A 21000-nucleotide genomic window follows, 5' to 3' on the forward strand; every position below is an offset into this window, starting at 1 on the left:
TCCATTTATGGAATTGTAGCTCCTAATAATTGTGATTCAAAGATACCTACATGAAAACTTCTGATATTAGCTATGTAAATTATTTGGTGAAGTATGTACATTAATTGCACAGAAACAAATAAAACTATATGCAGAACTATATGGTGGATCACTCCTACTTAGGGGACACACAGAAGGCACCCATACCTTCCCCACCAGCACCCAGCCCCTGAACTAATACCACTTCCAGCATGACCACACAGTCTCCAGCAGGGGTCCTCTGCTCCCACCCCCCAGCTGTGTTGCCTTTGCCACTATGGTGAACACCTGAAGGGAGGCAGACACCCCAGCACTTGCTAGCACTCTGCTACAGTTGCTACATCTTAGCCCTCTCCTCCAGTGCAGTGGATTCCAAACTTTGAGGAACCACAGGGCAAAGTAGAGGCCCAATACGAGTCCCCCAGAGTCATAGCATGCAGTCCAGGAATTGGGAGTTGAGTGTTGGCCCCATAAAATCTTGTGGAAGCTGGTCAGCTAAATCTACCTTATACCACAATCAAACCCTCAGGTCATCAAAGAGGATAAAAGAGGAAAAAAAAATCAAAGGTCATCAATTTCAAAGATTAAAGATAGATAAGCCCACAAAGATGAAAAAGAATCCTCTGAGAATGTTTAAAATTGAAAAAGCCAGAGTGCCTTCTTTCCTCCAAATGATGAAATCACCTTTCCAGCAAAGGTTCTGAACTGAGCTCAGATGGCTAGATTGACAGAAATAGAATTCAGAATATCCATAGGAATGAAGATTATTGAGCTATAGGAGTACACTGTAACCCAAGGTAAGAAAGCTAAAAATAAGTATAAAACAATGAAGAAATTGACAGAAAAAAATAGACAGTTTAGAAAAGAATGTAACTGACCTGATAGAGCTAAAAAACACACTACAAGAATTTTATAATGCAATCACAAGTATCAATAGCAGAATAGACCAAGCAGAGGAAATAATCTCAGAGCTTGAAGACTGGCTTTGTGAAATAAGACAATCAGACAAGAATAGAGGAAAAAGAATAAAAAGGAATGAAAAAAATCCAAAAAATATGTGACCAAATCTGCAACTCATTGGTGTCCCTGGAAAAGATGGGGAGAATGGAACCAACTTGGAAACCGTATTTCAGGATATCATCCAGGAGAGCTTCCCCAACCTAACTAGAGAGGCCAACATTCAAACTCAGGAAATGCAGAGAACCACAGTAAGATATGTCACAAGAAGATCATCCCCAAGACACATAATCATCATATTTTCAAAGACTGAAATGAAAGAAAAAATGCTAAAGGCAGCTAGAGAGAAGGATCAGGTCAACTACAAAGGAAGCCAAACAGACTAACAATGGACCTTTCAGCAGAAGCCCTCCCAGCTAGAAGAGATTTGGGATCAATATTCAACATTCTTACAGAAAAGAAATTCCAACCCAGAATTTCATATCCAGCCAAACTAAGCTTCATAAGCCAAGGAGAAATAAGATCCTTTTCAGATAAGCAAATACTGAATGAATTTATTACCACCAGACCTGCCTTACAAGAGCTCCTGAAGGAATCACTAAATATGGAAAGGAAAGACCATTACCAGATACCACAAAAACACACTGAATTACACAGACCAGTGACACTATAAAGCAACCACATAAACAAGTCTGCAAAATAACCAGTGAACATCACAATGACTATATAAAATCCACACATATCAACAATGACCTTAAACATAAATGAGCTAAATGCTCCAATTAAAACACACAGAGTGGCAAGCTGGATAAAGAATCAAGACCCATTGGTATGTTGTCTTCAAGAGATCCATCTCACATGCAATGACACTCATAGCCTCAAAATAAAAGGATAAAGAAAAATCCACCAAGCAAGTGGAAAACAGCAAAAAAACGGGTTGCAATCCTAGTTTCTGACAAAACAGACTTTAAGTCAATAAAGGTCAAAAAAGAATAAGAAGGGAATTACATAGTAGTAAAGGGTTCAATTCAACAAGAAAATCTATAGTAAATATGTGTACACCCAGGACAGGAGGACCAAGATTCATGAAGCAAATTTTTACAGACCTTTAAAGAGACTTAGACTCCCACATAGTAATAGTGAGAGTCCTTAACACCTCACTGCCAATATTAGATCATCAAGATGGAAAATTAACAAAGATCATTAGGACCTGAACTCAGCATTGGATCAAATGGACCTGATAGATACTTACAGAACTCTCCACCCCAAAATAACACAATATATATTCTTCTTATTGCCACATGGCACATACTCTAGAATTGAGCATGTAATTGGAATTAAAACACTCCTCAGTAAATGCAAAAGAAATGAAGTAATAAGAAACAATCTCAGGGGAAGAGCAAGATGGCCAAATAGGAACAGCTCCAGTCTCCAGTTCCCAGTGAGAGCGACACAGAAGACAGGTGATTTCTGCATTTTCAACTGAGGTATTGGGTTCATCTCACTAGGGAGTGCTGGACAATCGGTGCTGGTCAGCTGCTGCAGCCCAACCAGTGAAAGCTGAAGCAGGGCAAGGCATCGCCTTACCTGGGAAGCACAAGGGGAAGGGAATCCCTTTTCCTAGCCAGGGGAACTGAGACACACAACACCTGGAAAATCGGGTAACTCCCACCCCAATACTGTGCTTTACCAAGGGTCTTAGCAAACGGGCACTCCAGGAGATTATATCCCACACCTGGCCAGGAGGGTCCCATGAACATGGAGCCTCCCTCACTGCTAGTACAGCAGTCTGTGATCTAACAGCAAGGCAGCAGTGAGGCTGGGGGAGGGGCGACCACCATTGCTGAGGCTTAAGTAGGTAAACAAAGCTGCTGGAAAGCTCGAACTGGGTGGAGCTCACAGCAGCTCAAGGAGGCCTGCCTGTCTCTGTAGACTCCACCTCTGGGGAAAGGGCACAGCTAAACAACAACAACAACAACAAAGAAACAGGCAGCAGAAACCTCTGCAGATGCAAACGACTCTGTCTGACAACTTTGAAGAGAGCAGTGGATCTCCCAACACACAGGTTGAGATCTGAGAACGGACAGACTGCCTGCTCAAGTGGGTCCCTGACCCATGAGTAGCCTAACTGGGAGAAATCCCCCACTAGGGGCAAACCAACACCCCACACCTCACACAGTGGAGTACACCCCTGAGAGGAAGCTTCCAAAGCAAGAATCAGACAGGTACACTTGCTGTTCAGCAATATTCTATCTTCTGCAGCCTCTGCTGCTGATACCCAGGCAAACAGGGTCTGGAGTGACCTCAAGCAAACTTCGACAGACATACAGCTGAGGGTCCTGACTGTTAGAAGGAAAACTAACAAATAGGAAGGACACCCACACCAAAATCCCATCAGTACGTCACCATCATCAAAGACCAGAGGCAGATAGAACCACAAAGATGGGGAAAAAGCAGGGCAGAAAAGTTGGAAATTCAAAAAACTAAGAGCGCATCTCCCTCTGAAAGGAACGCAGCTCATCGTCAGCAATGGATCAAAGCTGGTCAGAGAATGACTTTGACGAGATGAGAGAAGAAAGCTTCAGTCCATCAAACTTCTCAGAGCTAAAGGAGGAATTACATACCCAGCGCAAAGAAACTAAAAATCTTGAAAAAAGAGTGGAAGAATTGATAACTAGAATAATAAATTCAGAAAAGGCCATAAACGAACTGACAGAGATGAAAACCATGACACAAGAAATATGTGACAAAGGCACAAGCTTCAGTAACCGACTTGATCAACTGGAAGGAAGAGTATGAGCGATTGAGGATCAAATGAATGAAATGAAGTGAGAAGAGAAATGTAAAGAAAAAAGAAAAAGAAATGAACAAAGCCTGCAAGAAGTATGGGATTATGTAAAAAGACCAAATCTATGTCTGATTGGGGTGCCTGAAAGTGAGGGGAAAATGGAACCAAGTTGGAAAACACTCTTCAGGATATCATCCAGGAGAACTTCCCCAACCTAGTAGGGCAGGCCAACATTCAAATTCAGGAAATACAGACAACACCACAAAGATATTCCTCGAGAAGAGCAACTCCAAGACACATAATTGCCAGATTTACCACAGTTGAAATGAAGGAAAGAATCTTAAGGGCAGCCAGAGAGAAAGGTCGGGTTACCCACAAAGGGAAGCCCATCAGACTAACAGCAGACCTCTCGGCAGAAACTCTACAAGCCAGAAGAGAGTGGGGGCCAATATTCAACGTTCTTAAAGAAAAGAATTTTAAATCCAGAATTTCATATCCAGCCGAACTAAGTTTCATAAGTGAAGGAGAAATAAAATCCTTTACAAATAAGCAAATGCTTAGAGATTTTGTCACCACTAGGCCTGCCTTACAAGAGACCCTGAAGGAAGCACTAAACCTGGAAAGGAACAACCCGTACCAGCCATTGCAAAAACATGCCAAAATGTAAAGACCATCGAGGCTAGGAAGAAACTGCATCAACTAACGAGCAAAATAACCAGTTAATATCATAATGACAGGATCAAGTTCACACATAACAATATTAACCTTAAATGTAAATGGAATAAATGCTCCAATTAAAAGACATAGACTGGCAAACTGGATAAAGAGTCAAGACCCATCAGTTTGCTGTATTCAGGAGACCCATCTCACATGCAGAGACATACATAGGCTCAAAATAAATGGATGGAGGAAGATCTACCAAGCAAATGGAGAACAAAAAAAAACAGGGGTTGCAATACTAGTCTCTGATGAAACAGACTTTAAACCATCAAAGATCAAAAGAGACAAAGAAGGTCATTACATAATGGTAAAGGGATCAATTCAACAGGAAGAGCTAACTATCCTAAATATGTATGCACCCAATACAGGAGCACCCAGATTCATAAAGCAAGTCCTTAGAGACTTACAAAGAGATTTAGACTCCCATACAATAATAATGGGAGACCTCAACACCCCACTGTCAACATTAGACAGATCAACGAGACAGAGAGATAACAAGGATATCCAGGAATTGAAATCATCTCTGCAGCAAGCAGACCTTATAGACATCTACAGAACTCTCCACCCCAAATCAACAAAATATACATTCTTCTCAGCACCACATCACACTTATTCCAAAATTGACCACATAATTGGAAGTAAAGGACTCCTCAGCAAATGTACAAAAACAGAAATTATAACAAACTGTCTCTCAGACCACAGTACAATCAAACTAGAACTCAGGACTAAGAAACTCAATCAAAACCGCTCAACTACATGGAAACTGAATAACCTGCTCCTGAATGACTACTGGGTACATAACAAAATTAAGGCAGAAATAAAGATGTTCTTTGAAACCAATGAGAACAAAGATAGAACATACCAGAATCTCTGGGACACATTTAAAGCAGTGTGTAGAGGGAAATTTATAGCACTAAATGCCCACAAGAGAAAGCAGGAAAGATCTAAAATTGACACTCTAACATCACAATTAAAAGAACTAGAGAAGCAGGAGCAAACACATTCAACAGCTAGCAGAAGGCAAGAAATAACTAAGATCAGAGCAGAACTGAAGGAGATAGAGACACGAAAACCCTCCAAAAAATCAATGAATCCAGGAGTTGTTTTTTTGAAAAGATTGACAAAATTGATAGACCGCTGGCAAGACTAATAAAGAAGAAAAGAGAGAAGAATCAAATAGATGCAATAAAAAATGATAAAGGGGATATCACCACCGACCCCACAGAAATACAAACAACCATCAGAGAATACTATAAATGCCTCTACGCAAATAAACTAGAAAATCTAGAAGAAATGGATAATTTCCTGGACACTTACACTCTTCCAAGACTAAACCAGGAAGAAGCTGAATCCCTGAATAGACCAATAGCAGGCTCTGAAATTGAGGCAACAATTAATAGCCTACCAACCAAAAAAAGTCCAGGACCAGATGGATTCACAGCTGAATTCTACCAGAGGTACAAGGAGGAGCTGGTACCATTCCTTCTGAAATTATTCCAATCAATAGAAAAAGAGGGAATCCTCCCTAACTCATTTTATGAGGCCAACATCATCCTGATACCAAAGCCTGGCAGAGACACAACAAAAAAAGAGAATTTTAGACCAATATCCCTGATGAACATCGATGCAAAAATCCTCAATAAAATACTGGCAAACCAGATCCAGCAGCACATCAGAAAGCTTATCCACCATGATCAAGTGGGCTTCATCCCTGGGATTCAAGTCTGGTTCAACATACACAAAGCAATAAACATAATCCAGCATATAAACAGAACCAAAGACAAGAACCGCATGATTATCTCAATAGATGCAGAAAAGGCCTTTGACAAAATTCAACATCCCTTCATGCTAAAAACACTCAATAAATTCGGTATTGATGGAACATATCTCAAAATAATAAGAGCTATTTATGATAAACCCACAGCCAATATCATACTGAATGGGCAAAAACTGGAAGCATTCCATTTGAAAACTGGCACAAGACAGGGATGCCCTCTCTCACCACTCCTATTCAACATAGTGTTGGAAGTTCTGGCTAGGGCAATCAGGCAAGGGAAAGAAATTAAGGGTATTCAGTTAGGAAAAGAAGAAGTCAAATTGTCCCTGTTTGCAGATGACATGATTGTATATTTAGAAAACCCCATTGTCTCAGCCCAAAATCTCCTTAAGCTGATAAGCAACTTCAGCAAAGTCTCAGGATACAAAATTAATGTGCAAAAATCACAAGCATTCTTATACACCAGTAACAGACAAACAGAGAGCCAAATCATGAAAGAACTTCCATTCACAATTGCTTCAAAGAGAATAATATACCTAGGAATCTAACTTAAAAGGGAGGTAAAGGACCTCTTCAAGGAGAACTACAAACCACTGCTCAGTGAAATCAAAGAGGACAGAAACAAATGGAAGAACATACCATGCTCATGGATAGGAAGAATCAATATTGTGAAAATGGCCATACTGCCCAAGGTAATTTATAGATTCAATGCCATCCCCATCAAGCTACCAATGAGTTTCTTCACAGAATTGGAAAAAACTACTTTTTCATATGGAACCAAAAAAGAGCCCGCATTGCCCAGACGATCCTAAGTCAAAAGAACAAAGCTGGAGGCATCACGCTACCTGACTTCAAACTATACTACAAGGCTACAGTAACCAAAACAGCATGGTACTGGTACTAAAACAGAGATATAGACCAATGGAATAGAACAGAGTCCTCAGAAATAATACCACACATCTACAGCCATCTGATCTTTGACAAACCTGAGAGAAACAAGAAATGGGGAAAGGATTCCCTATTTCATAAATGGTGCTGGGAAAATTGGCTAGCCATAAGTAGAAAGCTGAAACTGGATCCTTTCGTTACTCCTTATACAAAAATTAATTCAAGATGGATTAGAGACTTAAATGTTAGACCTAATACCATAAAAACCCTAGAAGAAAACCTACGTAATACCATTCAGGACACAGTCATGGGCAAGGACTTCATGTCTAAAACACCAAAAACAACAGCAGCAAAAGCCAAAATTGACAAATGGGATCTAATTAAACTAAAGAGCTTCTGCACAGCAAAAGAAACTACCATCAGAGTGAACAGGCAACCTACAGAATGGGAGAAAATTTTTTCAATCTACTCATCTGACAAAGGGCCTACAAAGAACTCAAAGAACTACAAAGAACTCAAACAAATTTACAAGAAAAAAACAAACAACCCCATCAAAAAGTGGGCAAAGGATATGAACAGACACTTCTCAAAAGAATATGTTCATGCAGCCAACAGACACATGAAAAAATGCTTGTCATCACTGGCCATCAGAGAAATGCATATCAAAACCTCAATGAGATACCATGTCACACCAGTTAGAATGGCAGTCATTCAAAAGTCAGGAAACAACAGTTACTGGAGAGGATGTGAAGAAACAGGAACACTTTTACACTGTTGGTGGGATTGTAAACTAGTTCAACCATTATGGAAAACAGTATGGCAATTCCTCAAGGATCTAGAACGAGAAGTACCATATGACCCAGCCATCCCACTACTGGGTATATACCCAAAGGATTATAAATCATGCTGCTATAAAGACACATGCACACGTATGTTTATTGCAGCACTATTCACAATAGCAAAGACTTGGAATCAACCCAAATATCCATCAGTGACAGACGGGATCAAGAAAATGTGGCACGTATACCCCATGGAATACTATGCAGCCATAAAAAAGGATGAATTTGTGTCCTTTGTAGGGACATGGATGCAGCTGGAAACCATCATTCTCAGCAAACTATTGCAAGAACAGAAAACCAAACACCGCATGTTCTCACTCATAGGTGGGAACTGAACAATGAGATCACTTGGACTCAGGAAGGGGAACATCACACGCCAGGGCCTATCATGGCGGGGCCGGGGGGAGGAGGGATTGCATTGGGAGTTATACCTGATGTAAATGACGAGTTGATGGGTGCTGATGAGTTGATGGGTGCAGCACACCAACATGGCACAAGTATACATATGTAACAAACCTGCACGTTATGCACATGTACCCTAGAACTTGAAGTATAATAATAATAATAATAATAATAATAATAATAAAGATACAATCTCTTAGACCACAGCAAAATCAAATTAGAAATCAAGAATGAAATTCACTCAAAACCATATAATCACATGAAAATTGAATACCTGCTCCTGAAAGATATTTGGGTAAATAATAAAATTAAAGGAGAAATCAAGAAGATATTTGAAACTAATGAGAACAGAGATAAAACATACCAGAATCTCTGGGACACAGCTAAGGCAGGTTTAAGAGGAAAATTCATAGCACTAAATGCCCAACCAAAATGTTAGATCTCAAGTTAACAACCTAAAATCACAACTAAAAAAACTAGAGAACCAAGAGCAAACAAATCCCAAAGCTAGCAGAAGACAAGAAGTAACCAAAGTCATAGCTCAACTGAAGAAGTTTGAGACACAAAAGTTCATTCAAAAGATTAACAAATCTAGGAACTGGTGCTTTGAAAAAAATAAAATAGACTGCTAACTAGACTAATGAATAAAAGAGAGAGGATTCAAATAAACTCTTATCAGAAATGACAAGGAGGGATGTTACCACTTAACCCATAGAAATATAAGAAACGACCAGAGGCTATTATGAACACCTCTATACACATAAACTAGAAAATCTTGAAGAAGTGGATAAATTCCTGGATACATATACTCTTCCAAGACTAAACAAGGAAGAAATTGAACCCCTGAACAGACCAATAATGAACTCTAAAATTGAGTTAGTAATAAATAGCCAACTAACCAAAAAAAAAAGCCCAAGCCCAGCACCAGATGGATTCACAGCTGAATTCTACCAAATGTACAAAGAAGAGCTAGTTCCATTGCTGCTGAAACTATTCTAAAAAATTGAGGAGGAGGAACTCCTCCTTAACTTATTCTATAAGTTGAGCATCATCCTGATACCAAAACCTGACAGAAATACAACAAAAAAGAAACCTTCAAGCCAGTATCCTTGATGAACATCAATGAAAAAATCTTCAACAAAATAACTGGCAAACTAAATCCAGCAGCACACCAAAAAGCTCATCCCTCGCAATCAAGTAGACTTTATCCCTGGGATGCAAGGCTTGTTTAACATATGCAAATCCACAAATGTGGTTCATCACATAAACAGAAAAACAGAAACCACATGATTAAATCAATAGACACAGAAAAAGCTTTTGATAAATTTCAACACCACTTCATGTAAAAACTGTCAATATACTAGGTATTGAAGGAACATACCTCAAAATAATAGCAGTACCTATGACAAACCCAGAGCCAACATCATACTGAATGGGCAAAAGCTGGAATCATACACCTTGAAAACTGGCACAAGGCAAGGATACCATCTCTCACCTCTCCTAGTTAACACAGTATTGGAAGACCTAGCCAGGGTAATCAGGCAAGAGAAAGAAATAAAGGACATACAAATAGGAAGAGAGGATGTCAAGCCACATCAGTTTGCAGATGACATGATCCTATATCTAGAAAACCCTATAGTCTTGGCCCAAAAGCTTCTAAGGCTGATAAACAACTTCATCAAATCTCAAGATACCAAATCAATGAGGGAAAATCTCTAGCATTCCTGTACATCAATAACAGTCATGCCAAGAGCCAAATGAGGAATGCAATTCAATTTATAATTGCCACAAAAAGAATAAAATACCTAGGAATGCAGACAACTAGGGAGATGAAGATCTCTACAAGGAGAACTATAAACCACTGCTCAGAGAAATCAGAGATGATACAAATGGAAAAGCATTCCATGCTCATGGGTAGAAAGCATCAATATCATAAAAATGGCCATCCTGCCCAAAGCAATTTATAGATTCAATGCTATTCCTATTAAATTACCATTGAAATTCTTCACAGAACTAGAAAAGACTTTTAAAATTCACATGGAACCAAAAAAAAGAGAGAGAGAGCCCAAATAACCAAAGCAACCCCCTAAGTAAAAAGAACAAAGCTGGAAGCATCCAACTACCTGATTTTAAACTATTCTACAGGGCTACAGTAATCAAAACAACATGGTACTGATATTCAAAAACAGACACATAGACCAATGAAACATAATAGAAAACCCAGAAATAAGACCACATACTTACAACTATGATTTTTTACAAAGCTGACAAAAACAAGCAGTGGGGATAGGACGCCATATTCAGTAAATGGTGGTGGAATAACTGGCAAGCCATATGCAGAAGATTGAAATTGGACTCCTTCCTTATACCTTATATGAAAATGCACTCAAGATGGATTAAAGACATAAATATAAAACCTCAAACTATAAAAAGACATAAATATAAAACCTCAAACTATACAAAAACTATAAACTGGAGGACAACTTAGGCAATACCATTCAGGACATAGGAATGGGCAAAGATTTCATGACGAAGATGGCAAAAGCAATTGTAACAATAGCAAACATTGACAAATTGGACCTAATTAAAGAGCTTCTGCACAGCAAAGGAAACTACAACAGAGTGAACAGACAACCTATGGAAAGGGAAAAAATTTTTGCAAACTATGCATCTGACAAAAATCTAATATCCAGCAGCTATAAGGAACTTAAACAAATTTACAAGAATAAAACAATCCCATTAAAAAGTGGGCAAAGGTCATGAACAGACATTTTTCAAAAGAAGACACACATCTGGCCAACAATCATATGAGAAAAGCTTCACATAATGATCATTAGAGAAAGACAAAACCATAATGGGATACCATCTCACATTAGTCAGAATGGATGTTATTAAAAAGTCTTAAAAATAACAGATGCTGGCAAAGTTGTGGAGAAAAAGGGAATACTTTTACGCTATTGTAGAAAACAGTGTGTCAATTCCTCAAAGACCTAAAAACAGAAATACCATTCGACCTAGCATTCCCATTACTGAGTATATACCCAAAGGAATGCAAATTGTTGTATTATAAAGACCCATGCATAGTATTCACTGCAGCACTATTCACAATAGCAATTACATGGAATCAACCTAAATGCTCCTCAGTGATAGCCTGCATAAAGAAAATGTGGTACATATGCACCATGGAATACTATGCAGCCATAAAAAAGAACAAGACCAGCCGGGCGCGGTGGCTCAAGCCTGTAATCCCAGCACTTTGGGAGGCCGAGGCAGGCGGATCACAAGGTCAGGAGATCGAGACCATCCTGGCTAACACGGTGAAACCCCGTCTCTACTAAAAAATACAAAAAACTAGCCGGGCGAGGTGGCGGGCGCCTGTAGTCCCAGCTACTCGGGAGGCTGAGGCAGGAGAATGGCGTGAACCCGGGAGGCGGAGCTTGCAGTGAGCTGAGATCTGGCCAGTGCACTCCAGCTTGGGTGACAGAGCGAGACTCCGTCTCAAAAAAAAAAAAAAAAAAAAGAACAAGACCATGTACTTTGCAGGAACATGGATGGAACAGGAAGTCATTATCCTTAGCAAATTAGTGCAAGAACAGAAAACCAAATACTGCATGTTCTCACTTATAAGTGGGGGCTAAATGATGAGAACACATAGACACATAGAGGGGAACAACACACACTGGGGCCTATTGAAGAGTGGAGGGTAGAAGGAGGGAGAGAATCAGGAAAAACAACTAATGGGTACTATGCTTAATACCTAGTTAACAAAATAATCTGTACAACTAACCCCCATCACAGAAGTTTATCTTATATAACAAACCTGCACATGTACCTCTTAAAATAAAACTTAAAAAAAAAAAAAACTATATGATTATTTTGTTTACCCATAGAGAAATTATTAATAATGTGAAGTTTGAGCTATTTTATTTTACTATTCAAGTGTCATCACATGGCTGTTAGAAAATGAAACTGAATACACAAGGTTAAAAAATAAATAATTTATAGCACTTTAGATAGAATATATATTAAGAGCTGGAATACTAAAATAACTTCTAGGAACACTTTTACCCCTATAACTCATATTCTGAAGTTAAAACTTTTCATGCTATAGGAAAACAAAAAGTATGTTGTCTTATAATCAAACAATAAGGGTGTTTAAGTACAAGTATAGTAGTCACGGGCAAATAATTTCAAAAATAACTCTAAAATATTATACTGCAATTTGTCGAATCAAATATTGCCTTCCTTAGGACAAGTATTATTTGTTAAAGCATTTTACTGAAATGCTTTTCATTAAAATCAATATTAGCCTTTTTATTTGGAACAGACCTAAAAATGGAGTATGTTTAAATTAGATTATCTATTTCCATTTTATCATTTTTTTTAAGCACTTTATGATATATTTTCAAGATTGATTTGGTCTTCAAAGATGTATTGAGTTCAATTCGCGGAAAATGGGACATAAACAAAAGCACAGAAGAGGCCAGGCACGGCGGCTGACGCCTGTAATCCAGCACTTGGGAAGGCCGAGGCGGGTGGATCACGAGGTCAGGAGATTGAGACCATCCTGGCTAATACAGTGAAATCCATCTCTACTAAAAATACAAAAACAAAATTTGCTCGGCTTGGTGGTGGGCACCTGTAGTCCCAGCTACTTGGGAGGCTGAGGCAGGAGAATGGCGTGAACCTGGGAAGCAGAGCTTGCAGTGAACTGAGATTGCGCTACCGCACTCCAGCCTGGGCGACAAAGCTAGACCCTGTCTCAAACAAAAACAAAAACACACACGCAGAACGGTAACTGTTTCTCTTAATACAGTGTTTTTATATCTTACTTGGATTATTGACTTAATTTCTCTCATTTAGCTTTGAATGTTCAATTGTAGCCTTAGCATATTAAAAAAGTTTTTCACAAGTGGAATTGACACATAACCTACATATTTAACATGAATCTGAGAATAGAGGAGTTAAGTGCTCTCTTTGCACTCAGCCCAGCAGAAATGGGGACTTGGCCAAAGAGTGATTTGTTTCAGGGAAGTAAATCACCCTAAGCACAAGGAAGCTTAAGTTTAGACTCCAGTGCACTGAAGAGAAAACAAACTAGACATTCTTTACACAATAAACCATTAAAAAGAATGTAAACTATTATTCAGAAAAATTATTGAATTATTAATCATTTATTAACAACATGTATAATTTTACTGTGAAAGTTTAAAAATAGTGAGGTGCTTTAACTTGTCCTTTTGTCTTAATTTCTGTTTAATAGTAATTCCCTTATGATGCTTATAAGAGTGCTTCTGTATTTCAGTCATAGATTTAAAAGAAAATCAAGCCAATGCCATGACTATTCTTTCCCACGAAAAGAAATTAATGCTGCCAAGTTTCCTTTCAGATCTGAATGCTTAAGTAATTTGCATATAAGTATCTCTTTGGGCTTTGATGTTTTATTTAACAATGTACAAATTAGCTTGTGACAAATCTTAAATTATAAAAATTATAAAGTATATGAAGATAAGCTTTTGATTCAAAACATATTGACTACTTTAATTCTTGTTAATTATTACTTTAACTTATACAGTCATTTTTACAGATGGAACGTTAACCATGAAACTTTTTTCTTTGACTTGCACCAAAATTTCACGGTTATGTAAGATTCAACATGGTTACGTAAACAGTGCCCTAGTCTGGAAAACCAAAAGGATTGAAGTCTAACACCTGCCTTAATTTTATAGTTATACATACATTCTTTTTTTTATTATACTTTAAACAAGTATATAATTCTAAAGAGCTATTAATAAAATCAAATGAACTATATAATATTTTAACATTAAAATGAGAATAGTTCTTTGCAACTCTTATGAGCACTTGCTCTGATAGAGGAGTAGATTGCTAACACCCCTAATATAATCTACCATATTAAAATGATGTTCCCATTGTAGGTTAAAAGGATGGAGGGTCACAGATAGTTATGTCTTATCAGATGGAAACTGTAGGTTTGTTTATTGTTATAGGCCTTGTTTTCAAACAAGAAATTTAAATAGGTGAAGCAGAGTGAGTTTTTAATTGCACAAAGAGGCCGGGCGCGGTGGCTCAAGCCTGTAATCCCAGCACTTTGGGAGGCCGAGACGGGCGGATCACGAGGTCAGGAGATCGAGACCATCCTGGCTAACAAGGTGAAACCCCGTCTGTACTAAAAAAATACAAAAAATTAGCCGGGCGAGATGGCGGGTGCCTGTAGTCCCAGCTACTCGGGAGGCTGAGGCGAGAGAATGGCGTAAACACGGGAGGCAGAGCTTGCAGTGAGCTGAGATCCGGCCACTGCACTCCAGCCTGGGCGACAGAGCCAGACTCCGTCTCAAAAAAAAAAAAAAAAAAAAAAGATTGCACAAAGAAATGATAATCTAAGAATAGGTCAGTTGGGGAAAATGTTTGGATGGGCAGAAAAGAATTCTTTACATTAAAATCATAATTATCCACAGTAAAATCCTTACGAAGAATCCAAACCAATTACAGACTATTTGTTTAAATTAAGTTAAAAAATGAACACTTTCTACTTTCCTCAGTATATGGACAATAGCATCGAATATATATGTTAAACTTGTTTTCAATCATCAAAACACAATGTATTTGGCAATAGATTCTTCTAAATTATAATTTGCAAATCTACTGTCACCTTAATCACTCCTTTTTTTCTTCATCCTCAATTAAATTCCAATAGCCCCAATCATCATCTTACCCTCCTGGTTTCTCCTTTTTATCTTTAACAAATATTTCAGTGTGTTAAATATAAAAGTTTGCTGAATGAATGAATGATCTCAGCTTAAAAACAGACACATCTAGAACTTAGAAGTTATTTTCATATGCTACATCTAACTGGATACCCAGATCAGCACTTTGAAGTAGGTTAATGGAGAATTGGCATTATCACCTCTTAATAGGAAAGGCAAATGAATCCTGAATACACTAATTAACTTGCCCAGGTTACACTGCTCACATGTGGAGAAGCTGCTCTCTTTAATTCAGGTCTTCAGATGGCTTAAACATCTATACCCTTTGCTTCTTTTAAAAAAGTTTTATTTAATTATTAATGACAGCAACTAACATCAAATAGTACCTTACCAGCTATAAAATATTTTCTTATTTCTATTATTCTCCTTTATCAAATATGTGTAAAAAAGAGAAAGAAGAAAGAACGAGAAAGAATACTAAATGAAAGAACAACAGACCTTCATTAGGCATGAAATCAAGGCTATATACATAATATGAAAGTGTTGTTTCTGGTTTTATTCCTTTTTCTCTTTCCTTCCTTTGACTGGCTTGATCTGGCTAATAAACAAAGCTGTTAAAAGAAACCTGAATGTACCACTTTAGGATGTGGACTCACCAACTGCACCTGCAGAGCTATTAGCTATGGGGGCATATTTTACAATGACACATTATTTCAAAGGATACTTTTGGTATCTCTTTTCTATAGTCAAAATTAAATTGGTTAAAATGAATTACAAATCCATCTTCTAATTTTTCATTTGGGAGCATCCATTTTATAATGCACTTATCTGAATCCAAAGAATGCACCCAAGTGTGCACTGAGATCTTAATATTAAATAATTGGACAGATAAGGGCATGTGTGGCATTGGATAATGTCATATCTTTCAATCAGCATAATGAAGCTGGGGACCAACCTTTCCATCAAATGGGAACCAGTCTTTGTCCCACGTAACATAAGCTGGCGTCTCTTAGAGAGTTGATATAATGGTACATGACAAAACAAACATCCCTCATTTAGAAAGTATTTTTATTTTCTTATATAAATGAAAAATGTAAATGTCCAATTTTATGCATATTCAATTTTAATAAAGCAAGTAAACGGCAAAACAACAGAGAAATTCTGTTGAATTATATCAAATACATAAAATGATTTTTAAAAGATGATTGAAAATTACATAAAATTATATGACCTTTCTTCTATGCTTATAAAAATTGGAAATGTATTGCTAAATGGGTAATCCATTACAAAGTAGACAGGAGACCATATTTTCTTGTAAGCATATTAAATTTTTAAAGGAAATTTAATAGCACAATAAATAAATTTTATTGAGAAAATACTATGTATTGTAGTGCTATCTGCTTTCCTAATATGTTTGTAAACATAAAAATCATCCCTTAGAATAAATGATTCCCACTTAGAAATGAGAAAAATGAGGCTCAGCCAGACCCAGTGGCTAATGCCTGTAATTCCAGCACTTTGGGAGGCCAAGGCGGATGGATTACATCAGCCCAGGAGTTAAAGACCAGCTGGGCGACATGGAGAAACTCTGTCTCTACCAAAAACACACAGAATAGCTGGGCGTGGTGACAAGCCCCTGGAGTCCCAGCTACTAGGATGGCTGAGGCAGGAGGACAGCTTGAGACCAGGAGGTCGAGGCTGCAGTGAGCTGTGATTGTGCCACTGCACTCCAAAAACAGAGCCACTGAACTGTCAAAAAAAAAAAAAAGTGAGGCTCAGAGGTTGAGTAATGTGCCTCACATTACAGAGCTTTTAGATAATAATGCCAGCATTCCACCAAAGAATCAGTGGCCCGGAGCCACAATATGGCCCACTGTCTTCAGAAAGTGGTTTAGAAGCAAAGCCTTTAGAATGAGAAACACCTAGATTTGAATTCCAGCTCTGTTTCGCATTAGCTGGGTGTAATCTTAACTTCCTCATCTGTTTCATAAAGTTATTGTGGGAATTAAGCAATGCAAACAGAGAACTAGGCACTATGTCTGACAATATACTGCAAATGTGTAAACTATAATAATGAGTTTATTAATCAAAGATCTCAAAATATTTTCTGATGATGGATTAACAAATGTGTTAGAAGTTACAGAATTATTTTTTTTTTTACAATTGAGAAGAATGAATCAACTCATATCACTACAAGGTTGTATCTTACTCTGTGAATAGGTGTGTTTGCTTTTGGACTTGGCTCTGATGGCTTGTAAGGGAAGTTATTTTGTAAGCACATCAGATAGGGAACTAAGTCCTTAACAAAATACCATTTGAGAAAGCATAATGTAAAAGATGATGTCTAAAGAAGGTGATAACAAAAATAAGCTGGTTTAAAGTAACAACTGTGCCAAAATTTTAGGTTTGATATTACTTGGAAACAATTTTTTCCTAACATTTAAGGATAAGAAGACATCATGGTAAATACTCTTCAGAGTTACATACGAATCACTGATAGTGAGCACATCACTTCTAGATATGATCTAAAGTATACATTATATTCAGAAATTTAGGTATGAAAGAATTAGATTGAATCTCTCTGAGACATTGTTTTTGATGTTATTATTCTTAAAAAATATTTAATGTTGTCACTTCTACTTTGAGATTAAAAAATAATTTAAGACAGATCTTATGGTAATCATGTCTAGATGATGAGCCTATATATTGTAAATAAATCATTTTCTGAGATAAATAATAAAGGTAATATTGGCAACAAAATTCCAAAAAAGGAGGGAGGCCTACATCTATTACCAGTGCCAAAGAAAGTATCCTTTCTCTCTGACAATTTTTACTTAAAATAATGGTGTTCAGCTAAGACTTAGGTCAGATTGTATTAGTCAAGAGATCACAGAAAATTAATTAAACTACATGATTAAAGGTCTATATTTGAGATAGGTAGGTAAAAATATTTTACCCAAGATGAGTTTGTTTAGACCAATTTAATCACTTGGTATTTTTCTGCAATTTTAATGAATGCTTGTTAAATCAAATACATGATCTGTCAGTATAAAATTACATAGGTAAACCACCAGTGGGATCATGCCCCAGTTTCTTTTTATTTTTGTTTTTAAAGAAAGAGCAGCAATGTTCAGTCCATAATACAGAAGCCTCTATTACAAACATAGGCAGCTCTAGGGAATAATGATATAAACCAAACACAGGAATCCTGGCTATGTGGTATCTGTCTCCTATAAAGCTTCATCTTAGATTACCTACATATCCTGATGAAACTTCTGTGAGGTAGAAAAAAGCAAACACTAGTGTTCATTTTGTAGGTGGATACGCTAAAACAAAAAATTTACTGTTTAGGTCATATCTAGTATCATAGTTAAGGATGAAATCTAAGTTTCTATTAGAACTCTAATAAAGATTCATATAAATAGATGTGTTTCTAGAATCCTGCTTGAGAAGCCGACTTTGAGAAAGCTCAATGTATGAGAACAGCTGTCAGATTTAAATTTGAATTCTGAATCTTGCAATTAGTCATATTAACTTAGATAAACTATTTAGTGTCTCTGAGTCTATTGCCCATTAATGAACATAAGCATAGGACTACCTATGTTAAAACGTTATTATGAGGATTAAATGAAATGGATGTGAAAGTACTGAACACAGACAAGGTATTTTAGTGCTTTGACCCCTTAATTTCAGAATTACCATTTTTATCTAATAAATTACATTAAATTACATGAAACTTTAAGAGATAATTTACTTATGGCAGTGCCTGTGAATTACTTGGCTTTTCAAAATAAAGACATTAGAACTCATAATTATATTTAGAAGTTAGGCCAAGGAACTGAGGCAAGCAGAAATGTAGAGAAGTGATATTAAGAGATCACAGTAGCATTTTAATGGAACTCTGTCATTCATTTAAAATCTTCTCTACACCATCTAAAACAGTGAAGTTTGGCAAGGCCTAGTCAAATGAGCTCAGAGAGGCTACATTTTATTTTTGATACAGAGAATAATAAAAGAAGAGCTATCATTAGAATCAGAACAACATTTTTCCTTAGTAATACAGGGGAGAAGGAAAAAATAAGAGTATTTCTTGCACTAAAGGCTATTTAATTGCAGTTAGTATTTACCATAAAATATCCACCGTCTTGGCCATTCAGTTACAAATGAGTTTGAGAGAGACACAAAATTATGAACCTTCTAAATCATGAAACTTGTTTAATAAAGCAAGAGTCTGCCTAGCTAAGATTCAGAATTTACATTAAAGTTTATAATCTAAATACTTACGTCATTCCAATGGTCTCCAGTGGCATTTTCAGTAGTCCCTATTTACCTCTTCCTCTATACTAATTATGTAAAAAATTCTTTTTTTTTTTTTTTTTTTTTTTGAGACGGAGTCTCGCTCTATCGCTGGGGCTGGAGTGCAGTGGCCAGATCTCAGCTCACTACAAGCTCTGCCTCCCGGGTTCCCGCCATTCTCCTGCCTCAGCCTCCGGAGTAGCTGGGACTACAGGCGCCCGCCACCTCGCCCGGCTAGATTTTTGTATTTTTTTAGTAGAGACGGGGTTTCACCGTGTTAGCCAGGATGGTCTCGATCTCCTGACCTCGTGATCCGCCCGTCTCGGCCTCCCAAAGTGCTGGGATTACAGGCTTGAGCCACCGCGCCCGGCCAAAAAATTCTTAAACTTTGTATTTCCTCTTTTGATTTTTGACTATCTTGATATATAATACACACATGTGAAATACACATACATGCTTTTTAGATGAATCACTTACCTCAGAGCATTATTTTCAAATACATTCAACCATATATTAAAGTGGCACCATATTTACAAATTTTTAAAATTTCAAGTTTCTTCTACATACATACCAGCACCATCTGTTTTAATTCTGTTAGATGGTATACTGGGCTCTCCTCTACCCAATGTATTGGTTGCTACCACGCGGAATTCATACTCCATCCATGGGATTAAGTCCACTGCTCTTGCTGCCTCCATATTTCCTTCAATAATTGGGGGATCTAAATAAAATAAACAGTAAATAGAGAATATAGGTTGATTAACTTATCACTTTTATAACTTCCATTTTTATTTTACTATTTCAGGGAGAATGGTATACACTACATTGAGTTGAAGTAGAAACCTCAACTAGGAATGACGAAATGTTAAGTTCAAGGGAGTAAGAGAAGAAGTTTAATAAATAATAAACTTACAAAGAGTGATATGCATATGAATCACCTATGTAAGTAAGTTCGAGGCAGGGAGACTGCAATTCTGCCTGTGTAACAAGCCTCCAGGCTTGCTGCTAGTCCATGAACTGCACCTTGAATAGCAAGGAGCTGTATTCTGAAGGTGGAATCAAAAAAGATTTCCTGAGATAAAGGTACAATTGGAGAGGCAAAATTTTATGTATTGCCACTGATATAGTCTATGGCTAGCAAATGGTTTATAACTAGGGTAGAAAATGTTAAAGTTTATATCCTTTTTACTTGGTTTTGTAGATTTATACTCAAATCATTTGGACCAGTGATAATAAATGTCATAATAATTTTATTAATATTTGTTATGTATCCCTCAGAATTCATGCTACTAGATACTAATATAGATGAGATGATAAATTATGGGTGGAATGTGATCTTAGCTTGCTTATTTAATTGAGATATAATAAAACATGCAACCAAGGCAGGTCTGTGTATTATTATAAGTTTGCCTCAAATAGTTCCACGTATTTTTAATAATCAACCTATTCATGTAAATACCTGTATCTGTAGGCTTGTCTATGACTCGATATCTTATTATTTAGGGAAGTTTTATCTGGCAATGTAGACCACAAATACATAATTTTTAAAGATGACATGTCCATCAACACAATAAATGCTAAGCACCCCAG

The 21000-nt window shown here is 37.2% G+C and overlaps 1 protein-coding gene across 2 annotated transcripts in view; it reads right to left on the minus strand.

Moving 5' to 3' along the window:
- The window catches only part of CNTN1 (contactin 1), a 409365-nt gene that overhangs the window by 65980 nt on the left and 322385 nt on the right, over window positions 1-21000 (minus strand). For both annotated transcript variants that reach the window (XM_033222420.1, XM_033222419.1), the window contains exon 17: window positions 19982-20131. In XM_033222420.1, the coding sequence (XP_033078311.1) occupies window positions 19982-20131 (150 nt within the window). The remainder of the gene's footprint in view (window positions 1-19981; window positions 20132-21000) is intronic.

This window comes from Trachypithecus francoisi, unplaced genomic scaffold (genome assembly GCF_009764315.1).
Source record: "Trachypithecus francoisi isolate TF-2019V2 unplaced genomic scaffold, Tfra_2.0 Lachesis_group11, whole genome shotgun sequence".
Taxonomy (NCBI): domain Eukaryota; kingdom Metazoa; phylum Chordata; class Mammalia; order Primates; family Cercopithecidae; genus Trachypithecus; species Trachypithecus francoisi.